Source organism: Aethalodelphis obliquidens, unplaced genomic scaffold (genome assembly GCF_003676395.1).
Source record: "Aethalodelphis obliquidens isolate GAN/ISIS:26980383/991018 unplaced genomic scaffold, ASM367639v1 scaffold13, whole genome shotgun sequence".
Lineage (NCBI taxonomy): Eukaryota > Metazoa > Chordata > Mammalia > Artiodactyla > Delphinidae > Aethalodelphis > Aethalodelphis obliquidens.
Genome location: NW_020837957.1, coordinates 4845855 through 4859391, shown reverse-complemented (window position 1 = coordinate 4859391; position 13537 = coordinate 4845855). Strand labels below are relative to the sequence as shown.

The 13537-nt window shown below is 42.4% G+C and overlaps 1 protein-coding gene across 1 annotated transcript in view; it reads right to left on the bottom strand.

Moving 5' to 3' along the window:
- IL12RB2 (interleukin 12 receptor subunit beta 2) overlaps window positions 1-11293 on the bottom strand; it is a 67859-nt gene extending 56566 nt beyond the window's left edge. Inside the window, exons 1-4 of the mRNA XM_027114026.1 lie at window positions 11078-11293; window positions 9075-9362; window positions 2086-2200; window positions 991-1175 (exon numbers count right to left, since the gene is read on the bottom strand). Coding sequence (XP_026969827.1) covers window positions 991-1175; window positions 2086-2200; window positions 9075-9362; window positions 11078-11153 — 664 coding nt within the window. The 5' untranslated portion in view covers window positions 11154-11293. The remainder of the gene's footprint in view (window positions 1-990; window positions 1176-2085; window positions 2201-9074; window positions 9363-11077) is intronic.
- Window positions 11294-13537: the final 2244 nt, after the last annotated feature.

Below are 13537 nucleotides of genomic sequence, written 5' to 3'. Positions count from 1 at the left end.
CTAAACTACGATGAACATCAGTAATAATTTCGATTCCATTTAATTCAATGATTGAAAGAAAACCAATGTGCCAAAACCCAGGAGTTCCAGTGGCTGAGAAGGTAGAGGTGTGGTTAGTGGTGATCACCTCAGAAGGAGAAGAAATATTGGTAGGAAAAGCCATAGGAAAGAGAGCAACAGAGGAATAGAAGAGAAGAATAAGAGGGAAAGAAGGTGGCTAGAGATGATCAATGTAAAGAGATGGAAGGTAGAATAGGCAGAACTTTGATAGGAAAATATAGAGTAGATGCCGACGTTCAGACTCACAGTTAGCAGTATGCGTGCAAAGAGGTGCTTTGGGAGAGAGAAGAGAGACACATAGTGTGAGGCCAGAACTTCAGGCAGGCCTGAAGCCCAGTCCTACATGGGATGTTGAGACCTTGGGAATGCCTGGGATTGGCCTCTGATTCAACTGGGCCAATTACATTTGCTCAGAAATGCGCTGGGACTGGCTCACTCTAGCTCCCAAGCTGATGAGAGGGGTGGAGGTAGGTATTCTCTGAGGAAGATGGATTGGTACAATGATACACTTTCTTTATAGGTGGCACCTGGCTGCTCTGGCCCTGCAGGCCAACATGCAGCCTATCTCAGAACAATGGAGTAGCCATGGGGGTGAAAAGACACCTGAATAACCTCACATGACCCTTGCCTCAGTCAGATGGTATCACTGGCAGCCAGTACCTTCATGGGATTTGAGGCCAGGGGGCTCTTATTTCTCCAACAGAGAGAACAGTGTTCAATATCCCATTTTGAACATCTCTCTATAGCTCTAGAGACATACATCCTTTTGCTTGCATCAAAGAAACATCTATCCTTTGCCTATGCCTACTGGCCACTTTCCATGAACCACTGTCCCTTTTGAAACAATCACACATAGAACATTCAAGTGATTTAAAAAATAATATTCACGTGCTAAAGATCGACACTTACAAAAAGTGAAATAATACATACCTATGTCCAACAATGTGAATGAGGATGGGAATGAAGAAGCACTCCCAAGACTGTTGATAGCAGTAACCTTGGCTGTGTAACTAGATTCAGGTGATTCAGGGGTTAGGTTAATTCCAAGGTCCAAATGATCACAATAGTGATCATTACATTGCTTCTGCAAGGTTAAATTTTTTGGTCCCTTTAACCTATAAATGAAAGACGATTGTGTTTAGCAAGATACTTTATGTGCTGTTGCCTTCTTAGCACAAAGGAACAAAATGTTCATATATTTAAAATTCCTCACATTTTTGAGGTCAGTTTTACTACTAGGGGATACACAATGGGAATATTTGTATTCTGTGGTCATAAATAGGACCATACTTCACCCCTCTCTTTTTTTTTTTGGTAGGACTGAGACTTTTTGACATTCGTATGGGTGAGTAACCATCTCTACACTGTCTGAATTCCCAAAACCCTGGCTGACATCTTAGCTCCTTAGGACAGATCCAATCATCCAAAGGATCCATGGCCACCTTGGCATTTACTGCACAGAAATGCCAGATGCTAGTACAGACCAGAACCCTGAGCCCCACTGCCTTTTCCTTATCTCCTACTCACGTAGGCATAGTGCTACCAGCGGGATCTTTGGAGAGGATTACAGAATCAACTCCAAGGAAAAGAATCTCCCAGACTCTCTCTTTTTGTGAACTCTCAGGTCAGGCAAAGGTGCTTTAAAAAGAAACTCCTCCAAGGCAAATGGAATGCTACCACATAAAAGAGTCTATTTATAGACTCTAAGAGTCTATACCATGACCCTAAGAGCCCACAACTGCAGAAAAGGAAAGGGATATAATGCAGCCAGTTTAATCCTATAGAGCAGGGAAGAACGACTACAACATGGGCCTTGGATGCCCTGAAGAGAACTCTGAGTTAGTCACACTTTAGATGAATAAACCAGTTTTACTTGATGAACACTAGAATTATTTTTAAAGTATCTAATTATCTAGAGGTGTTTATTGCTTCTTCTCTCTGGTAAAACTAGAACTGTTCGGTACTTCTAAATGTCATCTAAGAGAAGACCTACCAAAAAAGCTGTGAAAATACAGTCTCACTCACTGTAAAGTATAGGCAGTATACAGGTGGGTGTCTTGTCCTCTATCCCAGGTGCATCTCACGGTCCCACGTTCTCCCTTCTGTATACAAGATAAGTTTTGAGGCTGTTCTGGAACAACTTTAAAAATAAATAACAAAACCACCTATTTTAAACAGCACACAGGTGATACTTCTATTACATTGTTATTATTTGCCAACAAGATAACAATACTTCCCCTATGTCTCCTATACCCAGAGGAGCTGGGAGCTATTTCAGATCCCATGAAGTTCAAATTTGCCTCCTAGGCATGCATTTCTTCTAATAACCATGGCAATAATAGTGAATATGGATCAAACAATTATTATATGCCAAGTCCTATGCTCAGTGTTTTATGTGTGGTTTTTCTCAATTGGAAATCATAGCAGCTATATCAAGTACCTAAGACTTAGAGATGAAGTATCTTGCCCAAGATTACAAAACGATGAAGTGGCAGAATCAGGTCTCCAGCCCAGGAGTGGCTGACTTGAATCCAAGCCTTTCACCACCATATTTTACTGTTCTCCCTGACAGGTGAACGTCCAGTGCTAGCTCCATTACCCCGGTTGATGATGAGTTTACTTTTTTAGAATGAAGCCCATTCAAATATTAGAAACGTTTAAAACTGAGGGGCTTTCTTTCTCCATTGACCTGAGATTTGTTGCCAAGGCACTTTTACGCACTGGCCCTTAGTCATGCCTTCCTGGGCTGTACCACCTGAATCTAGTTTCTGCAGCATCACTTGGAGCACTTAATGAACACGTATAAATTAATTCTTTATGTACACAGACATTGAGAACCTTCCATGGGCTAGGCAGTGTTAGCTGTGGAAATGCAAAGGTGAACAAGGCAGGCATGGTCCCTTCTATCATAAGGTGTGTATTTTTAAATCAAGCCATTTTATAGTCAAAGACAGAACTCAAAGCTACGAGTTTCTCAGATTTAATGGAGATAAGAGAGAATACTCTGTTACTGGGTCATCTCATTCTACCCTAATACTGAGACCCAGATGTAGACAGAGGCTTCCTTTGGGTGAGATAAAGCAAGGGTACCACCGAAGCCCTAGACACTGTCTGCTCAGAAAAAAAGAAAGCTGTAATTGATGGAATAAAAGCTTTTTTTGTCCTTAGCACACACCATAGATCTGGGGACAGTAAGTACCCACTGTGTGATCTTGCCCAGATGAGCTTCTCAGAGCTTCAGTTTCTTCATCTATAAAGTGAGTAGAACAATATGTAGCTCATAGAGGTTTGTTTAATGGAATAATAAACTCTTTCTTTTCCTAGGATAATAGACTCATATGTGTATATATAGATATACATATATACATGTATACATTTATATATCTGTATATACAACTGCTTACGACTAATACTATGTTAACTTTTCATTTTATGTACAACTTCTTGTTTATCTTGGAGGTAGTCATTTTCTTGTTTTTCCATTTGTTTAGTTTCCTTATTATTAATATAATTCTAAACTTTCAAGTCAATTATCTGAATCACTGTTCAACATACTCAGAAGCACTGAGAATTCTATTTGTTTCATCTGCTTGGAGACCAGTTTCCGGGAGCCTTGTGAACTTTCCAGTGAGATGGGTTTGCCTCTGTGCCTGTACACAGCTATCTTTCTGGAACTGCCAGACCTCAGTGTCCTGGAAATTCCTTCTCTTTTTTTTTTTCCCTGTGTTGGATCTCCTGTTTCTTAGATCCAATGCTTTCTTCTTTCTTGATTTAATTACTTGTGCTGGTGGAGTATATCCTCCAGTAGTTCCCTGGGAAAGGTTGCAGGAGAGGAAATATTTTGAACATGGCTAAAAAATGTCATTATTCTACCCTCACACTTGACTGATACTTTGGCTGAGAATAGACTGTGCTTAATGGGGTCTCTTTCCTTTCATTCTTATGGATTCTCAAAGAGATCATAACTTCTGGGAACTTTTAGTTTTTATTTTGGGAAACATTTTTGAATTATTTCTGATAATTCTTATCTGTTTTTTTCTTTCTAAAAATCCCTAGTTTCATAGGTTGGACCTTCTTCTCTAATTTTGTATTTTATCTCCTATATTTTAAAACTCTTGACCCTTTTGCTCTAATATGAGGAAAAAAAACTCCTCAGTTTACATTTCTTCCCTCCTATTGAGTTTTTCATTTCCACTTTTTTTTTTGGGGGGGGATGTTTTTTATTCTCTGAATATTTCCTTTTTATAGCATCCTATTTTTGTTCTACATGCAATATTTGCTCTTAATTCCTCAGTGTATCAAGGATAGATTTTGTTTCTTAACATTTCTTCTCCCTGAATACATCTGTTTCTTCCACTTTGCTTCTATGCTTTGTTCCACATGTTTGTTTCAGTTTCTGTTCTCCATGTTAGGCATTTTCCTCAGATCCTTGTTTTTTTTTGTTTTATTTTTTTATTTTTGGCCACCCTGTGTGGCTTGTGGGATCTTAGTTCCCCAACCAGGTATTGAACCCAGGCCCTTGGCAGTGAAAGCGCTGAGTCCTAACCACTGGGCCACCAGGGAATTCCTGGATCCTTGTATTTTTATTCATATATAGGAGGGGGAACACTACATTATAGATTGGAGCTCTGTGGGTATGTCAGTTGAGGGACATTTGTTGACTCTGGGTTTCACTCCAGGGTGATCTGACTAGGGTTTCTTAGGAACCTCTATTGCAAATAATTTTAGATATTTCCTCTTAGCCTGGTCTGATTTCCAGAAAAGGATTTTCTAATCTGCCAGGAGGAGGGTACAGGTCTGAAGGGAGCTATATGCCAATGTCTTTTTCATCCTTCTGTTTTTCAGTGCGTACCATCAATCTCAACTGAATGGGCTGAAACTAGCTCAGTGGCCCTCTGATACCAGGCCTCCAGGGCTATGCCAGTGTAGAAAAGCAGCAGGTAACTGGATACATGAAATTGGGAAGGGAATCTGAGAATCTGTTTTTTAAATAGATTTTTCAATTAAAATCTCCCATTTTTATCCCCACTGCTACCCTCACTCCCAGCAGTATATGGTATCACCAATTTCTGTCTGTCTGGGGTGGGAGCTTCTGCATTAAATCAGGTTGCATCTTGAAGTTTCTCACTGCCAGCTGTAGGCTAAGCCAATTATCACTGGCCCACCTGTTTTCCAGCTTCCAAAACTTTGTTGCTGTGTCTCCCCTCCCATTCCTTTTGTCCTTTAGGGTTTGTGCCGCTAGAAAACTTTTTTTTTTTTTTTACTGCATCTTGGCTTTATTTCACAAGGAATGAAAGTAAATGCATGTGTTCAAACCAGCATCATTACCCTAACGCTTCATACAGTCTTTTGATGACCAAATGAGATAAAGTACCTGGCACTTTTGCTTAATGAAAAAGTTACTCACCCTCACCTTTACTCCTAAAAGTTTGCAGAGCATCTCATTTTAAAGACCACAGCTCTTACCCACAAATCAAGTCAACTTTCTCGGTGTGAGTTCCCTGGACCATGAAATCAAGGTGTCTACTTCAGCCCAGGACTTGGTTTGGGCAGAGACTGTCTGTCCCGGGAGAAACCAGATGTGATTCTCTTCAATACAGATATATAATAGCCGATGCTAAGGAAAGGTCAGAAATCAAAGTCTCTGAAAATTAAAATGGTTTACCATGTAATGAATTGTTATGCGTATTATGCTTATTATTTTTAAAAGTCCTACTTACTAGGTGAAATAAAAGGTCTTAGAAAAACAGCTTTCAGAAATATCAACAGCTAAACATATATTGAAAACAACTAAGCAAGGATCCATTGTTTTTCATTTATTTCCTTGATTGTCCAAATAGTTTGTGGCCCAATCCTCTGAGGTTAGGTAGAGCACTGGTTGTTTAGTTACCGCACAATTTGGATGAGCTCCAGGCAGCAGAGCAGCACAAGCCCAGGAAGGGGCCAGAAAGAGAAGGCTCAAAGGCCATTTACCCATTCCCAGTTCTGAAGAACCAGTCAACTTTATGACAGGCCCACTCAGAGTATGCAATGGCACTATGGGCTACTGCTTATCACAAAAAAGAAAATGGGCTGCTCACTCCCTCACTAGATAGGTTTAAGCTTACTACACTGGGTGAAACCAACATTCATTGTGTCTTTTCTTGGAATGACTAGCCATACTCAGAAAAAGATGTTGCTTCCAGTCAGTTCTTCACCTCAAAGGTGCTAAACTTGTTCAAAGAGCAGCCATTTGATAGTGTGGTTACCACCTGAGTATGCTGCACAAGCAACATTCCAGCAGTGTCACCCAACTGAGCTGCACTGGGCAGATACCCCTCACTATCTCCCTAGATCTCCTGACGCTGCAAACTGTCACAGATGTATCCACAACCTCTGGATGGAAAAGTAAACAAATGAGGGCTTCCCTGGTGGCACAGTGGTTGCGAGTCCGCCTGCCGATGCAGGGGACACGGGTTCGTGCCCCGGTCTGGGAAGATCCCACATGCCGCGGAACGGCTGGGCCCGTGAGCCATGGCCGCTGAGCCTGCGCGTCCAGAGCCTGTGCTCCGCAACGGGAGAGGCCGCGGCAGTGAGAGGCCCATGTACCGCAAAAAAAAAAAAAAGTAAACAAATGAAAAGGGGTTACATCACTCTCATGCACCTAAGCAAAGATAGGAAATGGAATGGAATGGCTTAAGGACATCTGCAAAGATACTGACTTTCAAGGTCATTTTCAGCCCCCTAAATAAGAAGAAAACACCTGCAGCACTGTGGACACCTGGAACTGACATCACAGGGCTGAGAATGTCTGATACCAATATGGTATGATGGTCTGTAAGATTGTGAATTACCTGGATGAAATATTCAGGTGTTCTGAGGACAAGGGAGGTGAGGACTAATGGTGTTTTTAAGAAAAAATTTTCATTTTGTCTATAACCAATGCTTATACTTCATTTCAAGAGAAACAGGCTCAGCGCTCAGCATGCTGCACACATGAAGAAAAGAGTAAAACCGATGGAACTGCAACCCTAGCGCTCATCACTTTAAGTGTCTCCTATGTGACCGGTACTAGGTTAAGCACTTTGCATACAAGGTGTCATCTAATCACTACAACCATCTTATGAGGTAGGTGTTAGTATCTTCATCACACAGATGGAGAAACTGAGACTCAGAGAATTGAAATTGTCTAAGAGGCCACTGCTAGTGGCAGTGTTGAGATTCAAAGCCCAGGTACCTTTTACTACACCACAGGCTATCAGAGCTGAGAGTACGTGACCCATAAGTGGTGTGAACAGGAGCCCCTGATCTGGAAGAGGAGTACAGGACCTAGTTTATGCCTCCGTGCCCACAAATGATTTGCTTAGACGTTTGCTTGGTGTTCTGCTCAATGCTTGTGGCTGACCTCCAGGAAGACCGCCTGGTACCAACCACCTTCTTATAGGTCACAGAGAAGAGGATGGAAGCCTCTTCCCTAGAAGAGGGAAAGAGACTCTTTCCATCCTGAAGAGTCTCACTGAGCTCTATGTCACTCTCTTTATGAGAGGGACCCTGTCCTCGCATCTTGGTCAGTCAGCCTACTGCAGCAATTCCTCCCACCCTTCTTATGCCTCTCACCTGCCCCTTCGGAGCTTCCCTGGATCCACAGAGGCACAGAGTGCTGTGGGATCGCTCAGGGCCTATGTATGCTCACTGGCTCGCTGGGCTGGGCCTTTAAGGCTGCAGGCTGCAGGCTGCAGGAAGGTGTGCTGTTGGCTCACCCTGTGCACTGTGGCTCAGGCTGCAGACGCCAACTCTGACATCTTAGTTCTTTCTCCCCACGGCTGCGTGGAGGAGCCCACACACAGTGCAAGCAAGCAGTGCGGGGGAGTTGGTGCTCTGTGGGTGAACTCTGACCGATGGCAGACTGTTAACTCTTTCACGTGTCACTCTATTTCTATATGTTCTTTCTGGGGATGTCGCTACTGACCAAGAAACCAGCTGTATCTTCTGTTGATGCCAAGGCCAGCTCAGTCACTTAACCACCTCGTGTTTGCTCTGCTCCTTTCCTAGTTCATTCCCTCACTCTTGCTTCTCTAGAACTGTACAACTCCCCTCCCCCCATGAAGTCTTAGCATGTCAGTTTTGTCTCAGGCAGTTTTCTAGAAAACCCAGGAAAAGATACTAAGTATGACGATAGTTCTCTCAACTTCTGCTAAGTCTGATAACCAGTGGTCAGGGGTGAGGTGGATGGAAGAACTATTTTTTGTGCATTAAGTCAGAGAGAGGAAAAGTGCTCAGCCTTGGGTATCAGCCTGGGCTGCATAAGTCAAAAGAGACATCTCTCTTCTTTTTAGGGGGCAGTGGCTTTGAACAATTCTCATAAGTAAGAAGGAATGAAGACTCAGCTGTGGAGAGCCATTTTCCTGCCATCGGAGCCCACGGGCAATAGGTAAATGGTCTTAATGGCCAAAAAGAGGAGCGAAAGAGAGAGGGGAGGAGAGGGGTGGAAAAGAGAGAAGAGAAGGAAGAGGAGACTTACTAAATGTGATCCCAGTTCTATTGATTTCTGGACGTCTTACATTGAGGTGTTCATGTTACTATCAAGATTAAATGTATCCAGGACTTCCCTGGTGGAGCAGTGGTTAAGAATCTGCCTGCCAATGCAGGGGACACAGGTTCGAGCCATGGTCCGGGAAGATCCCACATGCCGCGGAGCAACTAAGCCCGTGTGCCACAACTACTGAGCCCATGTGCCACAATTACTGAAGCCCACGTGCCTAGAGCCTGTGCTCCACAACAAGAATAGCCACCGCAATGAGAAGCCCGCACATCGCAATGAAGAGTAGCCCCCGCTCGCTACAACTAGAGAAAGCCTGCGTGCAGCAACAAAGACCCAATGCAGCCATAAATAAATAAATTTATATTTAAAAAAAGATTAAATATATCCTTATGGTGGGAGAAGAAAGAACACCGTCTTCTACTTGGATTTCTGCTTAATCATGACAAATACAAGAAGATCACCAATTTTTAGGAATTCAGGATGGAATGCTCACCACCAACGGAGATCTCTGCCCCACATATTCGAATCTCGTCATTACTGCTACAGGCCAGTTTGCAGACAAACAGGGTTGTACCCAGGGGAAGACCTGTGACTTGCGAGCTGAGGGAATGACCATGCTGAAAATAGATTCTTCTGTCAAACTTGTAGAGGATTAACTTGTTAAAACTGGAGAATTGCAAGCAGCCTTGTTTGGTCTTCAAAGAGCACGAAATGTTGACAGCTGACCCAAGTGAAATTACATGGGAAGGCTGCACAGTCACATCCCCTCTCTTGCACACATCTGCAATAGACACAAATGCAAAAGACATAATATGGCATATAAGAAACCCATTGCAAGATGGAGGGTTTGTGTAATTCCCCAAAGCTGGATAAAACTAACCCTGTCAAATGATTGAAATATACATAAGCTACATTGCTCTGGCTGTATTGGTGAAGCACAATGAGGAGAGAAGGCAAACATATTGAAGGCTAACTGTATTTGAATTAAAATGTACATCCTTCTCAAAACAGTAATACTATAACCAGAACTATAAATAGGAAAGTGGTGAGAAAATAGGGTTGGAAGAACATTCAGGAGCACAGTTCTAGGAAAAACCAATCTCTCTTATATGCAAATTATTCACCAGACTACTAAAAATTACTTCCCAGAATAAATCACATTTGTTTCCATCCCCACTTATGATTTATAACACTTACTTCAATACTCATACCAAAATGATGAACAAGCTGTTAGAAATGTTTAAAAGGCTATTACAAATGTTAAGGGGCAGATTTGGGAATAATTCCCTCTCTTGCTATATTAGAGGTATAAAGTATGTGTAATCTATTATTTTATAACAAAGAGAAAATATTTAGGGGCTCTGTATGTGTAGTTTGCATCAAGGATGGAAGTCAAGTCTTACCATGGTATTCCTTCAAGATGTAAGACCCTAGGTAGGATGAACCATTGCCCAATACAGCTAATACGAAATCACATGAATGTATTCTTCTTTTAAAAAGAGTTCTCGGGCTTCCCTGGTGGCGCAGTGGTTGAGAGTCCGCCTGCCGATTCAGGGCACATGGGTTCGTGCCCCGGTTCGGGAAGATCCCACATGCCGCGGAGCGGCTGGGCCCGTGAGCCATGGCCGCCGAGCCTGCGCGTCCGGAGCCTGTGCTCCACAACGGGAGAGGCCACAACAGTGAGAGGCCCGCGTACCGCAAAAAAAAAAAGAGTTCTCCATATTATTTTCTATATGCCAGGTCCCACAATAAACTCTTAAAGAGAGGTCATTCTTACTCTCCAGGAGGTTTTGTATATGTAGATACGACAACTAATCAGAAATTAGCAGTTTTGGGTAGTACTCACTACTGCTGATGAAAAAAAGAAAAAAACCCTCAAAATTATAGACTCACCTTGAATTTTTAGATGTGATATAAAGCCTCCACTGAAAGCCTTTTTTGGTAATTATCAGATTGCTTGGATCAACTACCATAAACAAATTGGTAAAAAAGTTATTCAAATCAAATAAAGGAAATACTGAATTCTGAAAAGTTTCCATTTTTATTTTCAGAACTAAGTCTTTCTCTCTCTTATCTTACTTATATTTTTGTTTTCTGTTTCTTTGATCCTAAGGGGCCAGAAAGTAAAAAATAAGATGCCAATAAAAACAGCAAAGAAAATGCCAGCCATTATTTTTTTAGCAGAGCTGAATCCATCCATGAATACCCTCTGTTAAAATGCACTATAATGTAAAACATTCATTCATGATGCCTAGCTTGATACCTAGTCATTTTGTTAAGAGGAAAAGATATCATTGGACTCTTAATCATTAGTATTAATGAAATAAAATACATATTAGTAACAGACATAGAACCAGACTTATCCACTTAAACTTGACAGAAGATTGACTACAAAAGAGCAACTACCAGAACATTTACCACAAATGCATATTTCATCCATAACTGAGAATTTAAACCAAAAATCCCTCCACAGATTAGATTACAGAAATATCTTACCTATTTTTGCTTTAACTAACAGCCACACGATGATAAAAATAAGTGCCAATGGGCACCCGTTAACTGTATGTACCATGGACAGTCAACTCTGGAATATACCTCTGTATTTTTCCTTGTAAAAGAAGACAAATTCATGCATGTTAAATACATTCACAAAATACCAGAACCAATACTCTTCAGAGGGCTTAAAAGGCCCCTTTAATTTTCTTCACGTTGTTAAGATTTTTTTTTTTTTAAATGAAGTTTACCTTTAAAACTAGTAAACTGAAAATCTTAGCCACCTCTAACCCCCATGTCCTTTAAGCTTCTTGGGGTCAGCAAAGGGTGGGGGAAGAGATCTGGCCTTTGGAGTCCTTTAGAACTGGTTTAAATACTTTGAGACTATTGGGCAAGTTACTTAACCTTCTGAGCTTCAGTCTCACACAAAACTTTTTTCTTCCAAACAGGGCTGCATCATCATAGTCAAACGCAGTAGTATTAAATTCCAAGAGTAGTGAGAATTTCTTTCTTTTTTTTTAATTTTTAAAATTTAAAGTCTTTTACTGAATTTGTTACAATATTGCTTCTGTTTTATGTTTTGGTTTTTTGGCCGCAAGGCATGTGGGATCTTAGCTCCCTGACCAGAGATGGAACCCACACCCCCTGCTTCGGAAGGCGAAGTCTTAGCCACTGGACCACCAGGGAAGCTCCAGTAGTGAGAATTTCTGATCTAGTTATGTGCTTCTGGAAGTAACAGGAGATTAAAAAGTGGCTCATAGGCCCGTAAGCCATGGCCGCTGAGCCTGCGCATCCGGAGCCTGTGCTCCGCAACGGGAGAGGCCGCAGCGGTGAAAGGCCCACGTACCACAAAAAAAAAAATAATAATAATAATAATTAAAAAAAAGTGGCTCATAACTACACACACCCCGGCCCCCCCTACCAAGAATTTAGTAAAAGATTGATCTCTTTGGCAGTAAGAAAAGAATTCCAAGGGTTCTTAGGGGGTTGTTTGGGTTTTCTATAGAAGTTCAATTTTGTTTGTTTGCTTGTTAATTCATTATTTATTTATTTTACTGAGTATTTTTACCTTGAATGATTTGGAAAACGCAAGCTGGTGATTTCTGTTTGTTTCCAAGTTTAAACTTAAGGAATGGCTTTAGCAAATCCCTAAATTCTATTAAAGGTGGGCCAGAAATTCATGAAGCAGGCTGAAAAGCTGTGTGATGTTGGGCCACTGGCAACCAGCCAATGCAAATGTTCACCTTGCATTCCCATACCTAGAAATGGGCCAGAACGTACTGGAGAGCCTCAGAAAAATTCACTTATTCATTCAACAGTGATGGCTACCTTTCATCTGCCAGGCACCGTGTTAAGTGCTAGAGATACAACAGTCCTGCCCTAGTGGGCTTCTAGAAAGTGTCCACTTGTTCTTTCCTTTTTTGCGGTACACGGGCCTCTCACTGTTGTGGCCTCCCCCATTGCGAAGCACAGGCTCCGGACACGCAGGCTCAGCGGCCATGGCTCACGGGCCCAGCCGCTCCGCGGCATGTGGGATCTTCCTGGACCAGGGCACGAACCCGCGACCCCTGCATCGGCAGGCGGACTCTCAGCCACTGCGCCACCAGGGAAGCCCCACTTGCTCTTTTGACTCCTCTGCCTCTAACCCAATCATCACTCAGGGAAGCCCCCAGATAATATCACCATCTTTTCAATAGTCTTTGCTGGTGGCTCTTCCTCGTCCTCCTGATTGTTAAGTCTTGGAGGACCTCAGTGTACTCAAGACATTTTTGTCTCTATTTCTAGTCTCTCCCGAGGGATCTCCTCTGGTCACCTGGCTCTAGATACCATCTGTATGCTAAAGACTCTCCGATGCTTATCTTCAACTCAGACATTGCTCTAAGCTCTAGTCTCATACGTATGTCTCCTTGGCATCACTTCTTGGACATCTAAGAGACTGCTCAATATTAACATATTCAAATTGAATTTTTGGTCTCCCTTCTCCAAACTGGTTCTTCTTCCAGCCTTTTCTACCTCCGTGAATAATATTTTTATCCCCTGAATTGCTCAAAAACCTAGACGTCATCCTCGATTCCACCCTCTCTCTCATGCCCCACTGCCAAACCATCACTAAGTCCTGTCAATTTTATCTCCTGAATACATCACAGATCAGTCCACTTCTCTCCATTTCTACCATCCTCACCCCAGTCCAAACCACTGTCCTCTCTCCCCTAGATGACTGCAGTAGCTCCTTAATGTGCCTCTCCGTCCATCTTTGCCCCTTTCTAAGTCATTTTCACATAGCCGACTACCTTTTAAAAACATACATCAGATTATGTTACCTGCTTCATATCACCTCTATTTAAAACCCGTCAACAGGGCTTCCCTGGTGGCGCAGTGGTTGAGAGTCCGCCTGCTGATGCAGGGGACATGGGTTCGTGCCCCGGTCCGGGAAGATCCCACATGCCGCGGAGCGGCTGGGCC